The sequence below is a fragment of the Drosophila elegans genome, unplaced genomic scaffold (assembly GCF_018152505.1).
Source record: "Drosophila elegans isolate 14027-0461.03 unplaced genomic scaffold, ASM1815250v1 contig_402, whole genome shotgun sequence".
NCBI classification, from domain to species: Eukaryota; Metazoa; Arthropoda; class Insecta; order Diptera; family Drosophilidae; genus Drosophila; species Drosophila elegans.
In genome coordinates this window covers 28,942-43,975 of record NW_024545789.1, presented here as the reverse complement: position 1 = coordinate 43,975, position 15,034 = coordinate 28,942, and the positions used below count along the sequence as shown (strand labels likewise).

The 15,034-nt window shown below is 38.9% G+C and overlaps 2 protein-coding genes across 2 annotated transcripts; both read right to left on the bottom strand.

Annotated features, from left to right (window-relative positions):
* Nucleotides 1-1,751: 1,751 nt before the first annotated feature.
* Nucleotides 1,752-3,262, bottom strand: LOC108146852 (transmembrane protein 53-B). Its single transcript, XM_017273066.2, has 3 exons — nt 2,764-3,262; nt 2,348-2,708; nt 1,752-2,283 (listed from the first exon to the last, which is right to left on the bottom strand). The coding sequence occupies exons 1-3, from the start codon at nt 3,057-3,059 to the stop codon at nt 1,909-1,911; spliced, it is 1,032 nt and encodes a 343-aa protein (XP_017128555.1). The 5' UTR covers nt 3,060-3,262; the 3' UTR covers nt 1,752-1,908.
* Nucleotides 3,263-3,368: 106 nt separating this feature from the next.
* Nucleotides 3,369-5,192, bottom strand: LOC108146845 (probable cytosolic Fe-S cluster assembly factor GL21135). Its single transcript, XM_017273051.2, has 4 exons — nt 5,036-5,192; nt 4,885-4,977; nt 4,166-4,823; nt 3,369-4,110 (listed from the first exon to the last, which is right to left on the bottom strand). Exons 1-4 carry the CDS (start codon nt 5,096-5,098, stop codon nt 3,494-3,496), a joined length of 1,431 nt encoding a protein of 476 aa, XP_017128540.1. The 5' UTR covers nt 5,099-5,192; the 3' UTR covers nt 3,369-3,493.
* Nucleotides 5,193-15,034: the final 9,842 nt, after the last annotated feature.

Genomic DNA, 15,034 nt, shown 5'->3' with positions numbered 1-15,034 from the left:
TCTTGACCAGAATACCCCTTAAGTTGCTGTTCGAGCCTTTTGTTCACTCTTTTAAACAGTAGATATTGGTGCAAAATAAATTTAAATAATATCCAAACAATTTTAAATTAAGTCTAAGACCTTGCGCAATGGTCTCAAAGTTTCCATATTAATTAGTCATATTTAAGCCAGTATTGTATTGTCAATTTTTTGTTGTTGTTCACAAAAAGTAACAAAATGGAGAAGACAATTTTTTTGGTTGGAAAGCTGAATTCCGTTTTTGAAGAAACAACGGACCGTCCTGTCCGATTTGCTTTATAGGAAACTTCTATAGCGAACCGTGTCTGAATGTGCTTAAATTGTTGCCAAGATGCTGGTTACCGTATGAAAAAGCTAAGAAATTCGCGTACGGCCATTGCATCACATTAAGGAGCAAGTTTTACGGTTACATAAAAAATATTTTAGTATTAAAAAAAATATAAATCGTACAAGCAAAAACTTTAAAAATTTCAAGAAATCTGGACTGAATCTAAAAAAATATGGTATTCACATTCCAAGATGCTGAAAGATGATAAAAAAAAGAAATCAGCAACTTCAAAAACGAAGCGGATTTGAAGAATTCTTGAATTTATCAATTTTATTTTTAATCGGATATAAAAATGCCTTGTTTGTCTTCGTTTATTTAGGTATTAAAGCCTCAGTTTGAATTTCAGCTTGAAAATAACAGAGATATAGAAGATTTTGATGAATAATAGTCCACGTACATATGTATGTATGTAGTTGTCCTGAATTTGCGTAGACTACGAAAATTAAAATACGCCCTTATCAAATTTTAATGAAACCTCAGCAAATCTTTCTTTTGATCACTATACACACTTAATTGGGTCACCCCATGTTGTATAATTAGAAATATGTAAAAACCGCTTGATCTGCTAAAATATGTAGATGGACAGGAAATAAAAGAAATTTGATTTTTTGATCCTATCACGGGGGTTAAGTCTTGTAACCTGGATTATAGCCATACGGATTTTATATTTCTTTAGCCGTTTGTAAAAGTGATAAGGTTATTATTTCGTTAGATAACACCAAGTCTACGCCACCTACATATATAAAAATAAAATGTTTGATCTAAAGCAACAGTACGTATGAGTGATATACTTTAAGAATAAACCGATTTTTTTCTACCTTTTTTTTTGTATGCCCTAAATTCACCAAAGCGCAACGTACATATGTATAAGGGGGTGAGACTATGACCTTAGATTTTTTTATACCAATATAATTACCCTAATGTACATACATAGTATATTGTTTTGGAGACAGCGCACACATGTTCTGCTGTCATCGTGTCGTGTATTATTCCTCGCTATTTAAACTTACTCTAATCTGGCTGAATTTTGTTATAAATTTAGTTTGCGAATTTCTATTTTCGTTCCGTGGAACTGAGAAAATGTCCTTTTTGAAATACTTAAACCATTTTTGAACCGATGACAAGCACAAGGGTATCATCAAAAATACTTTAAAATGTATTCTATACCAAAAGGGTAGTTAGGTACCAAGTTCAACAGTCCCAGTTATTATTTATGGAACCTCTAAGCTTGCCGTAGATATTGAAACACTAGCTATTTTGCTTTATATATCTGGATTTTTGACAAAATTTTGATATTCTCTGATAATTTGTCAAAAGTTTGTTTATTTTTAATTTTTCACATTTTTATTTCAAGTTACAATTTAAAGGCTTAATTAGATTTGAAAACTCCAAAAAAGACTGAATATTTAATGTGTAATATGTATTTATTTCAATAAGTTTCAAATTCGTTTCTACATTCAAGCGCTTTAAATTTTCAATAATTATATTCGTTTAAAATATATATTTTGCATGTTTTTTCCGTAGGTGATTTTGTTATGCTTTTCAACTCGTGGGTTGACCTTCTATTCGTACTTTTGGTTTGATCGATATACTTTTTCTGAGTTCGAACTTGGCTCATAATTGCCGGCCACTTTCAGAGCAGGTATTGCCATACATTTTTTTATAAAGTTACACACAGTCTGGATGTACTGTTTAGGATACTTGGTGTAGATCTTCACGTGCTCGGCATTTTCGAAGCATACCGACGATACCTCAATGCCCTGCTCGCGTCGGAGTCGGATAAACTTCTCAATATCTCGGTATGGGATGACAATGTCACTTTTGGAGTATAAGAACAGCTGTGGGAACTTATTGTTCTCCTTCTTTAGTTCGACAAACGGGCTGGGGTGGACCGAAGTCGACTGCACAAAAATACTTTTGAAGGCGGAAACAGATTCCTGAAACAATAAAGAGCAGTATAAGTAACAATGTAAGTTTGTGTTATTACATAGCTTCGCCAACCTCTACAAACCACATAATTGTAAGGGTAATGGTTATGGCCAGTGCCGTTAAGCAGTTGCAGCGTTTTTTCCGTCCATAAATAGCTGTGATGGCGCGATACAAACCGAGCATTCTCCGCTCCCCAGGGGCCGAGTCGAAAATCACTCCGCGCACTTGCAGCGGGGACTTGTACTTGATCACAGCTTGATTAATATGTTGGTAAAGGTAGGCTCCGCCATTCGAGAATATGTGAAATATTAGAGGGTGGGCATCAAAATTCATATCCTGAATCAGTTTGAGGATTTTCTCGCCGATTGAAACCATTTCAGATCGCTTCCAAAACAGGGTATCTAGTGGGGCCGTGTATCTGACAGTTATAAGGCTGAAAACAACAAAACGTAACTAAATTGGTGTACCAACGCTTACATTAAACTTACCCCTTATCCTCATAGATTTTCGAGTATTTCATTAGGTATCGATCCTGGCAGCCCGCCCATCCCAATAGCATTACGATGGGCACGTTGATGTCCTCGCTGTCATAAGCGTTAGCCAGTACAAAGTCGTGTTCAGACGAGGGCTTCGGGAACTTTATGAAGTACTCCAACGAGTCCACCTCCTGTGGTGGTAGGGAACAACGCCCAGAGTTGTGTATTGTCGCCGCCACTTCGTTAGGTTTGCTGCCTATCTCGTCCGTTTTCAGCCCATAAGGATGCAAAAGCGAGGACGACATCATGTCATTCTTATTGCATTTGGATAATTATTTTATTTTCTTTTTTTTTTGCCTGGTCACGCAAAGACTACTGCCAGGATACGGTTGGTCTGGAACGGAAAGTGCAATATTGATTTTGTCAGCAGTTTATAGTTTAGAACGTAAACGATAGTCTTGCTAAGGTGTTTGCTCCAGGCCGTTGATTTTTCTTTCGCAGCACAGATCCTCAGCCACAAGTAACACGTTTTTACCATTCGCTACCGCCCAAGTTCTCTTGCTACAATACCTGGCGATAGCAACTTGCCGCATTCCAGTGAAACAATCCGTTGTAGGTGCTTTTTCACTCGCCTGTGCTCGCCAATGGGTTGGTCATGCGCACTCACTTTATTTGCTATTACAAGGACTATCAAATTCAGTCATAAAAATCATTCTTACAGAGAAAGTCAAGCACCTAACATTCACCACTTAATATTTAATGCCGTACTGAGCTTCTCCACAGCATGGTAACTAGTGTGAAGTAGCTCATAACATTTTTCCGTGTGAAAACTGTCTAGAAAGTCTCTATAAATGTGTTTCGTTACGACGTTTTCGGGTTGGGAGCGCGGAAGCTTCTTGTATAGCTCCTCGAGTTGTAGTGTTAGCTCGCGGACGTGTTGTCCCGTGATGGGGCGTACCTGTGCACCACCATTTATGCAGCCTGAGGGACAAGCCATGACCTCCACAAAATGGTAGTTCGCCCCTTTTCCTCGTTTTAGTTTTTGCACTAGATTCTGAATATTTCGGAAGCCGTTGGCAATAGCAAACTTTAAGACGACCTTGCCATCCTTTTCAAGAATAATCTCCCGAAAGTCGCGATTCCTTAACTGTTTGAATTCTAGCTCTTTGGACAGGGTTTCGTTAAAAAGCTGATGAGCAACGAACTTGAATATGTGCTCTGCATAACCGCCAGACAAAGTCGACTCGTGGGCCCACACCATGGAGTCGGGTCTTACATCAGACCAGGGCCAGTCCATATTATCAAGATCGTGTTGCGACAGTGTACGCTCATCCTCGGTCAGCATTTGTTCCACTTCGACTGCAAAAGGTATATATACAGATCACAACTCGAATGTCATGATTGCCTCACCTACCTGATGTAATTACACAGTCCACGTCCCGTGACTTGTTCTGTTCGTTTAAGAAGTCCTCCCGGGAGGCCTCAAGTTTCTTGTCGTAGCAGGGCATCACGGTCACATGGTAGATTCGTGACCCAGGAATATTCAGCTTTTTAGCCAGAAATTGCTTTACTAGCACCCCCATTATTTGCTGCGGCGATCGGGTAGTGGAAAGGTAAGGCAGAATGAAATTTCCGTGCGTTTTCTCCGCGTAACACACCCATCCCGGACAAGACGAGCTGAGCATTGTTAAGTTTGCATTGTTACGGTACCGTTCCAAAAATTCTTGACGGCACTCGAGCAGCGCCAAGTCGTCAGCCACTTTGGTGCATAGAACATAGTCAGCTCCTAAACTGCGAAAGTACCCTGCTAGATGACGCGCAGCATCCTCCGCACTGATCTGATAGCGATGGGCTAAGCTCAGGAGAGGCTGGATAGCCACGGTGAACACGATGGTACGCACGTTTTCGTAATCCCCAGTAGTCTTTTTCTTAGCGTTCTCACGCAGGACCTTGAGTAGCTCTTCTTGGCTCTGCTGTGTGATTAGTACTCCTTCGGCAGATGTGATGCATCCCGAACAAGCTAGGCAGTCTTGAAGAGTGATTTCCACTTTCTGAAGCTTTTGCTTTCCACTCTGCAAAAATATTTTCGACATACAATTATAATACATGAGCTAATAGCTATTAACCACCCACCTCGGATTCCTCATAGCAGCTTTCTCCTTCCACTGTGATTTGCGCACCAGTTTTAGACTTTGTCCTATCTATAGGCACGGGCTTAATGCATTCCTAACAATCAATCAAATTTTATTATATTAACATACGCTAGTATTGTGGTGTAATGTACCTGTGAAGGCGTAATAAAATCGTCTATATCGGTGAGCTGTAGTGCTCCACTGAACCTAGACATGACCTTTATTTGATGCGGAAAACTTAAATAATTTAAGTGTTTGATTGGTGCAGAATATATCCCTATATATATACACTGTTATTATCGCTATATATAATACTTACGTACATCGTTACATTTGTCCATTTGTATATAAATATCGATGTTTTTATGTAATCTTATGGACTTTTCACACCAGTTGCCCAATAACGCAGGGCCTATCCGAGCGGAACGGTTGGGATTTTTGAAAAATGCAAAACTCGTGTTCCCACAAAGCCACCATCCAAAAAATTAACAGTCAGAGGACAACATTGTTCGAAGGCGGTCTTTTAACTGTAGCAAACTCCTTACCTTGAATTTATTTTATTAAATCCCGTGGAATAATGGCTGAAAGGTTATCTTAACGTTTATATAATGGCTTACACTCCTTATACATAATTGTTGCCTGGAGGAGCGTTAAACTTCAAACCCCTACTTCTCTTTTAATAAGTGTGCTGTATGTCATGAAATACCAACAGAAATAATTAATTTTAAAGAATTTATGTGATTTTTAATTGGCAATTTTGGAATTTTAACAAGATTGAGAATAATACCGCAATTAAAAAACTTAATGGCGGAATATTAAATTTCAAGTTTCTTCTCCTTCTTCTTCTTTATTCGGTTTTCCGATTAACTGCATTTGCAACAGTGGGTCGCAACAACTTTTCTGCCAAAACTCTTTAAATTCCGCATTTCAAATAAATGCGATAATTAAATGAATTAAAAACTATTCGTCCCGAACGTTTTTAGAAAAAAAAGGAAAATACCGATGTTTAACGATATTTTTTTTGTGCCACCACTATATCAGCTGTTTTCCATATGCAAGGTTGGCGCATTTTTTGATGTCTTTTGAATATAAAATCTTTTTTGTATAAAAATGACTGAAACCCAGAGCGCACGCTGCAATTTCTACTCGCAGTACCACAATGCATTACTGCTGGATCTCTAGAATAAAATAACTCCCACATAAACGGGGATCCTTGCATTTTTTAGAAAGCTTCTCTTAGCTTCTCTTCCTTGTCGTCCAAGTTGCCTCGGTCGCATTATGCATGTCCTGCTGAGCATTGAAGAGTCATATTCATAATTTTTAATTAATTTCTTTTGAATTTGCCAAAATTCAAAAGTAAACAAACCCAGATCAGCTGGAGTAGCATTAGCTAAATGCTAATGCGCCAATGGAATAAGGCACATTTAAACAGTCCACTAATGCGGCAATGGAACCTGGCTATAGCACTTACATTAATTTTTTATTGACCGATAGACCACTTTTGCAAACACGTGCGCCAGAGTGTATATGTCTCAAAAACTTTTTAGTTTGATCTCTATATGAAATTTAACATCGTCTGGGAAGGCAACAGCAATTTGTAGAATTACAATTAAAATTTAAATTCTCCTGCTATTGCCAGCTTTTTTGTAATTGTTTGTTGTTGTAAGAAGTGATTGTTGGCGGATGGTTGAAGTTAATAGATTGTAAGATTTGTGAGTGTTCTATCTTCAAGATAAATTGATACAATTATTTTCGGTTTTCAGGCGTGTGTATTCGTTTAGAATTAATTTATGTTGTCGGAACTTCAGTTTTAAAATTTTTTTTTCCAAATTTGTCTAGCTCTAGCATCTACTTTAGAAAACCTATCATTATGGGAAAGATGCTATGTATCTATGACCGAAACTGGTTTGTCAGAAGTGGAGTTTAAAAATAAAATTGGATGAAATTTAAAATTACTGAAGTATAGGTACTACACACAAAAAATAATCGTAAAGTTCAAATTGATAGCGACTGTTCAATTTGATAATACAAGAGATTTTTATTTTAACCATTGAAAAATGTAAATTTGATGTTGGAAAATGGTCATTTTCAATTTCTTTATCTTCGCAAGTTTAAAAAAGTCGAAAAAGAGAGAATCCTGCAAGATGGCGACAAAAAATAAAATACGTTAGAGGGAGAAGGACAGTTACGAACTTTGAACTCCCGAGTTGTACACGTGTTGCGTCGTTTGCATGGCTTTCGCATTGCTTGTTTTTCGGTGATTTGACTTTAATGTGAGAAGACATCGGTAGTGCGTTTTACAAAAAGGTGAGTAGTGATTTTTAAAATTTATAAATAAGTGATAGGTGGATTGTAAATAACTAGTTAAAAAAGTTATTGTTGTAGCATTTAAAATTTCATAATTATTTTGTGTTGTGTGTGTGAGTGTCTATGCTGGCCGGAAAAAATGTGACTGGCATGTGTGTCTATCCCATGGGATACACTTTTTTGAAATATAAGGTCACTTATGCATTATTTTTGCCGGCCGGCATATTCAATCACACACTATAAATATTTAAGGTTTCAAGTTTAAAATCGACTTTTAGTTAATCATCAAGACGAGAAAACAGGACCTAATTCCATTTTACTTTATATTTTCTTTCCAGAATTTAAGCCAGATGCCTTAAGTATCAGCAGAAACCGCATATACATACATATGTACGATTCAACCACAATATTTTGGAAAATTAATTTTCAAAAGAAATATTTTGCATTTATAAATAAATGAAAACATCATAAATATTTTAAGTTATTTCTAAAAGAAATGTACATACGTACGTGTACGTGTTAACATAATTATTAAAAAAACAGTCTCGCTTCTGTTTCTATATTTATTTTTAATAAATATTTGATACACAATAATATCAATTTGTTTTTTTTAATATCATATATGCAATATTAAAGTGTTGATATTAAATTAGGAAATTTACAACACGGTCGATTCAACATTTTAATATAAAAAAATGTTTAATATATTGATACTGTTTTTGTGTAAAATTGATATGTCAAAATCGTTCAGAATTTCATTAGAATAAGTATCATATCTAATCATTTTTTTTCTGTGTGCCTAAAATACTGAATAAAACATAAAAATAAAAACCGGAGAGGTTGGACGGAACGGAGCTTATGGCGGCGGTAGCGGCAGCTGCACCGGCGACTGCCATAGCTGCTGAGCGGTTGTGCTCTACAGCTTGGCCTCCTCGTATTTCGCTTCTCGTCGGAAAGCTCCACGTCAGTGAACTCTCGTCGCTGGTCACGGAAGATCATTACTGCTACGTTTTTGAAGAGATGTAAATCTCGAAAGACGTAACTTCAATTGTTCCATGTCCTCCTCCTCAATTGTTCCATGTCCTCCTTTGTCGGGTTCATCTGACTGTTGGGGTTTCACTTCGCTTGTGTGTGCGGCATAGTCAGTGTGTGTTTTGTTGTCCCTAAGCTTACATATCCCCGGTGATATAAAACTGATCATTTTGAATTCCCATCGTACCTCGGCGCGAGTTTTGCTTCGAACCCTTCCACTGCTTTCGACAGATGCTGTTCCTTGGCCCATACCTGTGGCCCCAAGAATTCCGTTAATGCGAATTACTTCCAGGACGATGTAGTTTTATTATTATTATATTTGACTTAATTAACAAACTGAGTGTTGTGTGTTATTTTAAACTTAAATGAGTTTACAAAGTGGAGTGTGGTGGACTGCTTAGCTTGAGATTTCGGCATCGAGTCACTTTATTAGAGTTTTTCGTTCCTGATCTGTTACCATCACGCATACATTAGTGATCTCTGTCAGTGTTGTCAGAACCGACGTCCACTCCGTGTGTTTCTCTCTTCTTGCTCTTTTGTTTTGTTTCTGATTCCTACGTGGTGTTCGTCCCGAACTCCTTCATAAACTCAGATACTGTGGATGTCTTCAAAGGTCCTTCGCTATCTCTCACTTTCTCCACATCATACCTGCCATGCTTGTGAACTTTGACTGCCTTATAGGGACCAAGATACTTTCCTTTCAACTTTAAACCCACCCCATACTGATTACGCTTAATCTCAACTAAGTCATGGACTTTGTATTGCTTTTCCTCTTTCCTTTTGAAGCGAAAGCTTTTCTGTTCTTTACGCTTAATCTCAACTAAGTCATGGACTTTGTATTGCTTTTCCTCTTTCCTTTTTGAATCGAAAGCTTTTCTGTTCTCCTCCTGTAAAGCTTGAATGTTTTCCCTGGCTTGTTTGCGTATCTGTTCGTCCAACTCTTCTATCAAAGACTGCTGCACCTGTTCTTGGAGTTCTGCAATGTCAACTACACGCATGTCCACACCTGTTAGCAACTTGAACTGCGCGACCTTTGTGCTCCTATGCTCGATATGGTTTATTTGCTGCTGCACTCTACGCACGTGTTTGTACCAATTTCCTGAATTTTCTAGGCTCATCTTTGACAAAATTGGCACCACGATCTTATGCGTTCTCTCAACCTTCCCGTTACCTCGAGGTACACCTGTAGCGATCAATAAATGCTGGATCTTTTCTTTGTCGCAGTATTCCTTGAATAAGTTCGATGTGAAAGCTGCATCCCGATCTGATACGATCCTGAAGGGATTTCCAAATATTATGGCCTGCCTGTCTAAACAGTTTAGCACCTCCTCGACTTCAGTTCTACGCGTCGGATACAACCAAACGTATTTCGGAAATGCACCGACCACTACAAAGATATGATTATATCTTTTCTTGGTGATCTCCTTTGGACTTACGTGATCTATGTGATATGTGACTAAAGGTTTGTCCCCCTTTTCGATAGGACTTAGATATCCTTCCTGTTTTCCGGATTTTGCGTTAACCAATATTCACTCCACACAGCTGCCTACAACTTTAGCTACTTTATCCCACAACTTTGGAATTAAATAGGATTTCTCCACCATCTCCTGTGTTTACTTTGCCGAAAAATGACCTTGTTTATGAGTAATCTGTATAATTTCAATCTCCATTTGAGATGGAACTACAATCAACTCTCTGTCTGGGTTTTTAAACAATATTTGATTGGCGATGTAATAATCCTCATGCAGGGTTGTACAGTTTCAAAATTGGTTTGCAAATCAACGCTGCCTTTAATTGCTCGAATGCTACCTGCTGTAACTCCTTGAACTCAAACTTAACATCCTTTCTCAGCAAATCTGACAATGGCTATTACTGCATATACATCCACAAACTTCCTAAAATATGAAGTCAAACAAAGAAATCGCTGTATGTCTTTTTGATTAGACGGCACTGGAAAGTTTGCTGCGGCTGTGTTTTCTCATGGCTGGGTGTGATCGAACCATTTTCGATAATATATCCTAGAAAACCCGTTCCGTTCAGCGACCTCAAGAACTCTTTGCAGCTTTTGTATTCCTTCTACGACATCACTACTTGGGATGATAATGCCATCCATGTAAACCTCTGCGTCGCCGTTTTCGATGAGCTCCCTGAGAACTGTCATTATAAAACGCGTAAAAACTGCGGGCGAGTTTGAAATGCCAAACGGCACATACAAGAACTCGTACTGTCCGTTCTGTGTAACAAATGAGGTATACTTTTGGGAGTTTACTTCTACCGGAACATGAAAATAACCGTTGGTCAAATCCAGTGTCGTAAAAATTGTCGCTCCCTGCAACTTCTCAATCACGTTGTCCATCTGTATCATAGGAAAATTGCCCCTCAAACACAATCGCTTCTAGCCGTTCTTTTTTGCCACGAGTACGATCGGAGAAGCGTACTCTGAAGTACTGGGCATCGTAATCCTTTGCTCAGGCCACTCCTGAATCTGCTCGTCAACTACCTTTTGTTCACTAAAAGCGATACGTCGAGAATGCTGAAAAACGGAAAAATCATCGCTTAAGAAAATCTTCATCTCGACCGGACAGTGAACATTCGTAATTGGTTTGTATTCTTCTATCATACGTTTCACAACACCTCTCTGAGAATGTGGCAAATGTGAAACGTCTACCTCTAGCTTGCTTCCTGCCTGCTCCATGGTCATCATACACAAACTATGGAATTCATTCAGCAGCTCTGAGCATGAACTTCCGTTTTTCTCTTTCTCGCGAACTTTAAACTTTTGTACCTTACCGACCCGACAGTCTGATCTTCCAACCAACTCGGATCCGTCCTTCGTGACTTTCATATCGACTCTTTCTAGAAGAGTTATATCTCAAATTGCTTCAAATGCCATGTCTTCTTCCGTTGAGATTGATGCCATCAATCTGCACTGGTATTGTCAGGCTTCCAAAAGTCAGAATTTGGCTTTCCCCAATTCCTGTCAAACAATTTTCACCTCCTGCTAGATGTTCTACTCCGAGCCTTATAAAAAAGTTTCGTCGCAATAAACACAAGTCCGCTCCCGTATCTAACAATCCTTTGAAGGTTACTATTTCAAACGAAACATGCTTTAACTCCAATTCCGAAGACGTAAACGTGCTTGTTGGCTTCACCTTGCCTTTCACCTGCACTAGATTAGTTGCTTTTTCCTGTTTAGCTACTTGCACGACCTTGCACTGGGCTGCTCTATGTCCTGGCTGGTTGCACCTAAAGCACTTGTTGTCTCTCCTTGGACAATCATTTTTGATGTGAGACTCATCACCACAGTTAAAACATTTCCTAACTTTCACAACTGCTTTCACTGTCTCCTGTTCACCTTTATAAAAGTGAGAGTCATACTTGACGTGCCTCACCAATCCTCGCATATTCTGATATGCCTCGATTTGAACTTTCAGCTCCTTTAGCTTCTTGGCTTCATAAAGTTAAGCCTTGTTTCCCTTCGAGTCTGGAATACCGTCGACAAAGTATTTGATCAAGCTTTCATCGTCTAAATCAATTGGCTTCGCCAATTTCATTAACGCGTACAGGCACTCTTGAAACGTCTCGGTTTTCTTTTGTTGTTGCTTGCCAAGTCTACGATGAACCTCTGCGATGAAACTTTAACCCCAAATTCTTCTAGCAATGCAGCTTTCAGAAAGCTCCAATCGCCAATATTACGCTGACTACGAACGTAAAGCTTAGCCGCTCCGCTGTGCAATTGTTTTGCATATATAAACACCTGCAACTGACTCCATTCAACCTTAAATACATACTCTTCAAGTTCCTCCATCCTCTGATTAATATCAGGTGAACCAGTTCCCGAAAATTGTGGCACACTCCCCTCTACATCCCTTAATGTAAACCACCACTACCTGTGTTTGCATTTCCAATTTGGGCGCACCATTCCCTCCACCTGCACCTGCCTGGTAATTGTCTGAATTCACTGATGCAAAAGAAACATCCTCATCATAATCCACTTCAATCGTATCCTCATCGTTTTCATCAGATTGGAAACCATAGTGCGCAAATAGTTTGTTTTGCAATTCGCATTTTCTTCCGGTTGTACTAAGACCTAGCTTTGACAACTTAGCGCGCAATTCTGCCACGAGCAGTGCCAAAATCTCTTCCCTGTTCATTTTTACTTAAATATAATTATAGAATATAAGGATATAAAATAAAGTGCTTATACAATACAAAAATGTTTATCAAATCCGCCTACACGGCAAAATTAAGTTTTTTATATATACTGGACTTTCAAACTGTGAACTTTACTTTACTTTACTCTACGTTAATGTGAAATAAATGCAAATCTTAACACTATGCTCTTTAGCTGTTGACACAACAGTCCGACTGCATTATTTCCTACTCTCCAATAAGACCAACAAGAGGTTTCCAACATGAAATTGGTCAGTGCTGCTCTACAGTTCTCTTTTCTGGCACAGCGCCTTCTGCCAGCCAAGTTTCAAAAAAATTTGTCTTGCCTCTCGATGTTTTCCCTTTCAATCACCAATATTTCTTCAACCGTTTTCTTTCGCCAGCCCAGCAATACAACTTTGAATGTCTTCTCGCCGTGTCACCAATACAGCTTTGGATTCGTCTCGTTGCCTCACTGGAAATGTGTTTTCGCCGTGTCACCAATACTGATCCAAAAGTTCTCGTCGTCACCAATAATGCTTCAAAATATTTGCTGCATCGGCCTTTGATTGCCGATGCGCTTTCGTGCACAGTGTCGTTTCCTTCCTTTGCTTTGACCAGCCTCCTTCCGTTTCTTCGCCTACTCCTGATGCACATCTTCTGCGATGCGCTTGCTACAGTATCTGCTCCACGCCTTTCACTTTGTCCAGATGACCACCGCCAACGATCCTGCCTCTTGCTTGTTGACGTTCACCACAAAGTCTTTACGCTGCCTCCAGAATGGTACTCGCTGTTCAATCGCATTCTATGTCGGTTTCTTGCCTCTTTCCTTCGTTTTGCCAAAAACGAATTTCACAACTTCTCGAATGTTGCGTAAACTTGCTGTCTCGTTTCCACTCACTCTGCTCTGCTTTGCAAATATGTTGTCTTTTTTTTTTGCGCAGCACACTTGCTTTAGTTCATAACTGTCTGCAAGGACAATTCACATATTTTTTCCACTTTTTTAACACACGACTAAGTTTAGTGACTTAGGTTTTTTAACACTCAACTAAGTTTAGTGACTTAGGTGTGTAATATTTCCAAATATCCCGGTTGAGCCCCCAAATTTTTGGCCCCGGGAGTTCCATTAGTGCGAATTACTTCCGGGACGACGTAGTTTTATTATTTTGATGCTTTATTTATTATTATTATATTTGACTTAATTAAAAAACTGAGAGTTGTGTGTTATTTTAAACTTTAATGAGTTTACAAAGCGCTTTCGGTAGTTGCCGGTCTCTTCCTTGCATGATAAATGCTGGGGAATATGCTCTTCCTTCTTTTTGCCGGCTTCTTGAATGCTCTTAAATCCATGCGAATAGGTTCTCTGTGTCGGCAGAAGTTATTTTTAGGCTTGGGTTCATCGTTGTAGGTTCGCCCCAGGATTTTTATATATCGTGCTTGCCCGCAACCAAATAGAACACACAGAACTTAAATAACATCTGTCTCGTCTTTATTGCTCAATATAACACCTTATTGTTCCTTGTAGTCTCTCTGGGTGGTGCGACATTGACCGAATCGTTGGGCTAGACGCGGTCACAAGGATGTTCTGCCTATTTGTCGCAAGCTCTGGTTCAACGCATGGTTCTACGCCTCAACACCTGGATCAACAACTGGTTGACTTGCATGCTATTCGTCAAAATAGTCTAATTTAAATTGTTTTATATTAAAACTTGTATTAATATTTTTTGTACTTATATACAAAATATATTCCAATAAAAAGGGGTCTAAAGTTTGTGGACGCTTGTATGACCAGCACCAACACATTAAAAATCAGTTCAGTCCAAAAACAACATAACAGTCGGAAATTGATTTTCAGAGTTTAGTGCATGTTGAATTGTTCATTTATGTGAAACATTATCCCGCAATGAAGCGGCAAATGAAAGGTGTGCTAAAAAAATTTGAGTTGTGTGCGTTAGTGTGTGGTCGAGAAGGGCGCAAAAAGCGCAATTCGATTTGAAAGACGAAAAAACTGATGCGAGCATTATACTGTGTATCAGACCATCGCAAACAAACTACGTGAAAAACTGTACGTCTGCAAGAGAAACGTTAAAAATTCCAGCGGGTATTCGTTTACCAACAGTCCCGCGAGTTATGAATCATGTAGCTCCATTTCGTACTGAGCTTCCGGGAGCATCGACCAGCAACGCCAACACCAAAAACAAGCTGACACCGCTACAGGAGCATTGACCAGCAGCGTCAACACCAACACTGACACCGCTACACATGCATCGGGCGGATGCTCGTGGCGGATGCAAGCCAGCCGCTGCGTCGGCAAGAATGGCAACTGGCCGATTGATTCGACAACTTGTAAATTTCCAAATAATTTTAGTTGCTCTGCTGCGACAGAGCTTAGGTTTCTTTTAAGACAATTTGAAAATAATAAATCAGTCTGAAAGTCACAACTGACGAGTGTACGCGTTTTAACCCTAACTTAACTGGAGCAGTCGGTAGTGGCCGCAAAAGTTTACAAAAAAAAGTAAACAGCGACGCCGGAAAACACAAGTGGCAAACAACTAAAAAAATATATATATATATATACTAAAAGAAATAAAATAAGTGCAGTTTTCAACGAAAGTTTTTAGGGTTTGTGCGTTTTCTTAAGAAAAAAAAAAATTTTACGA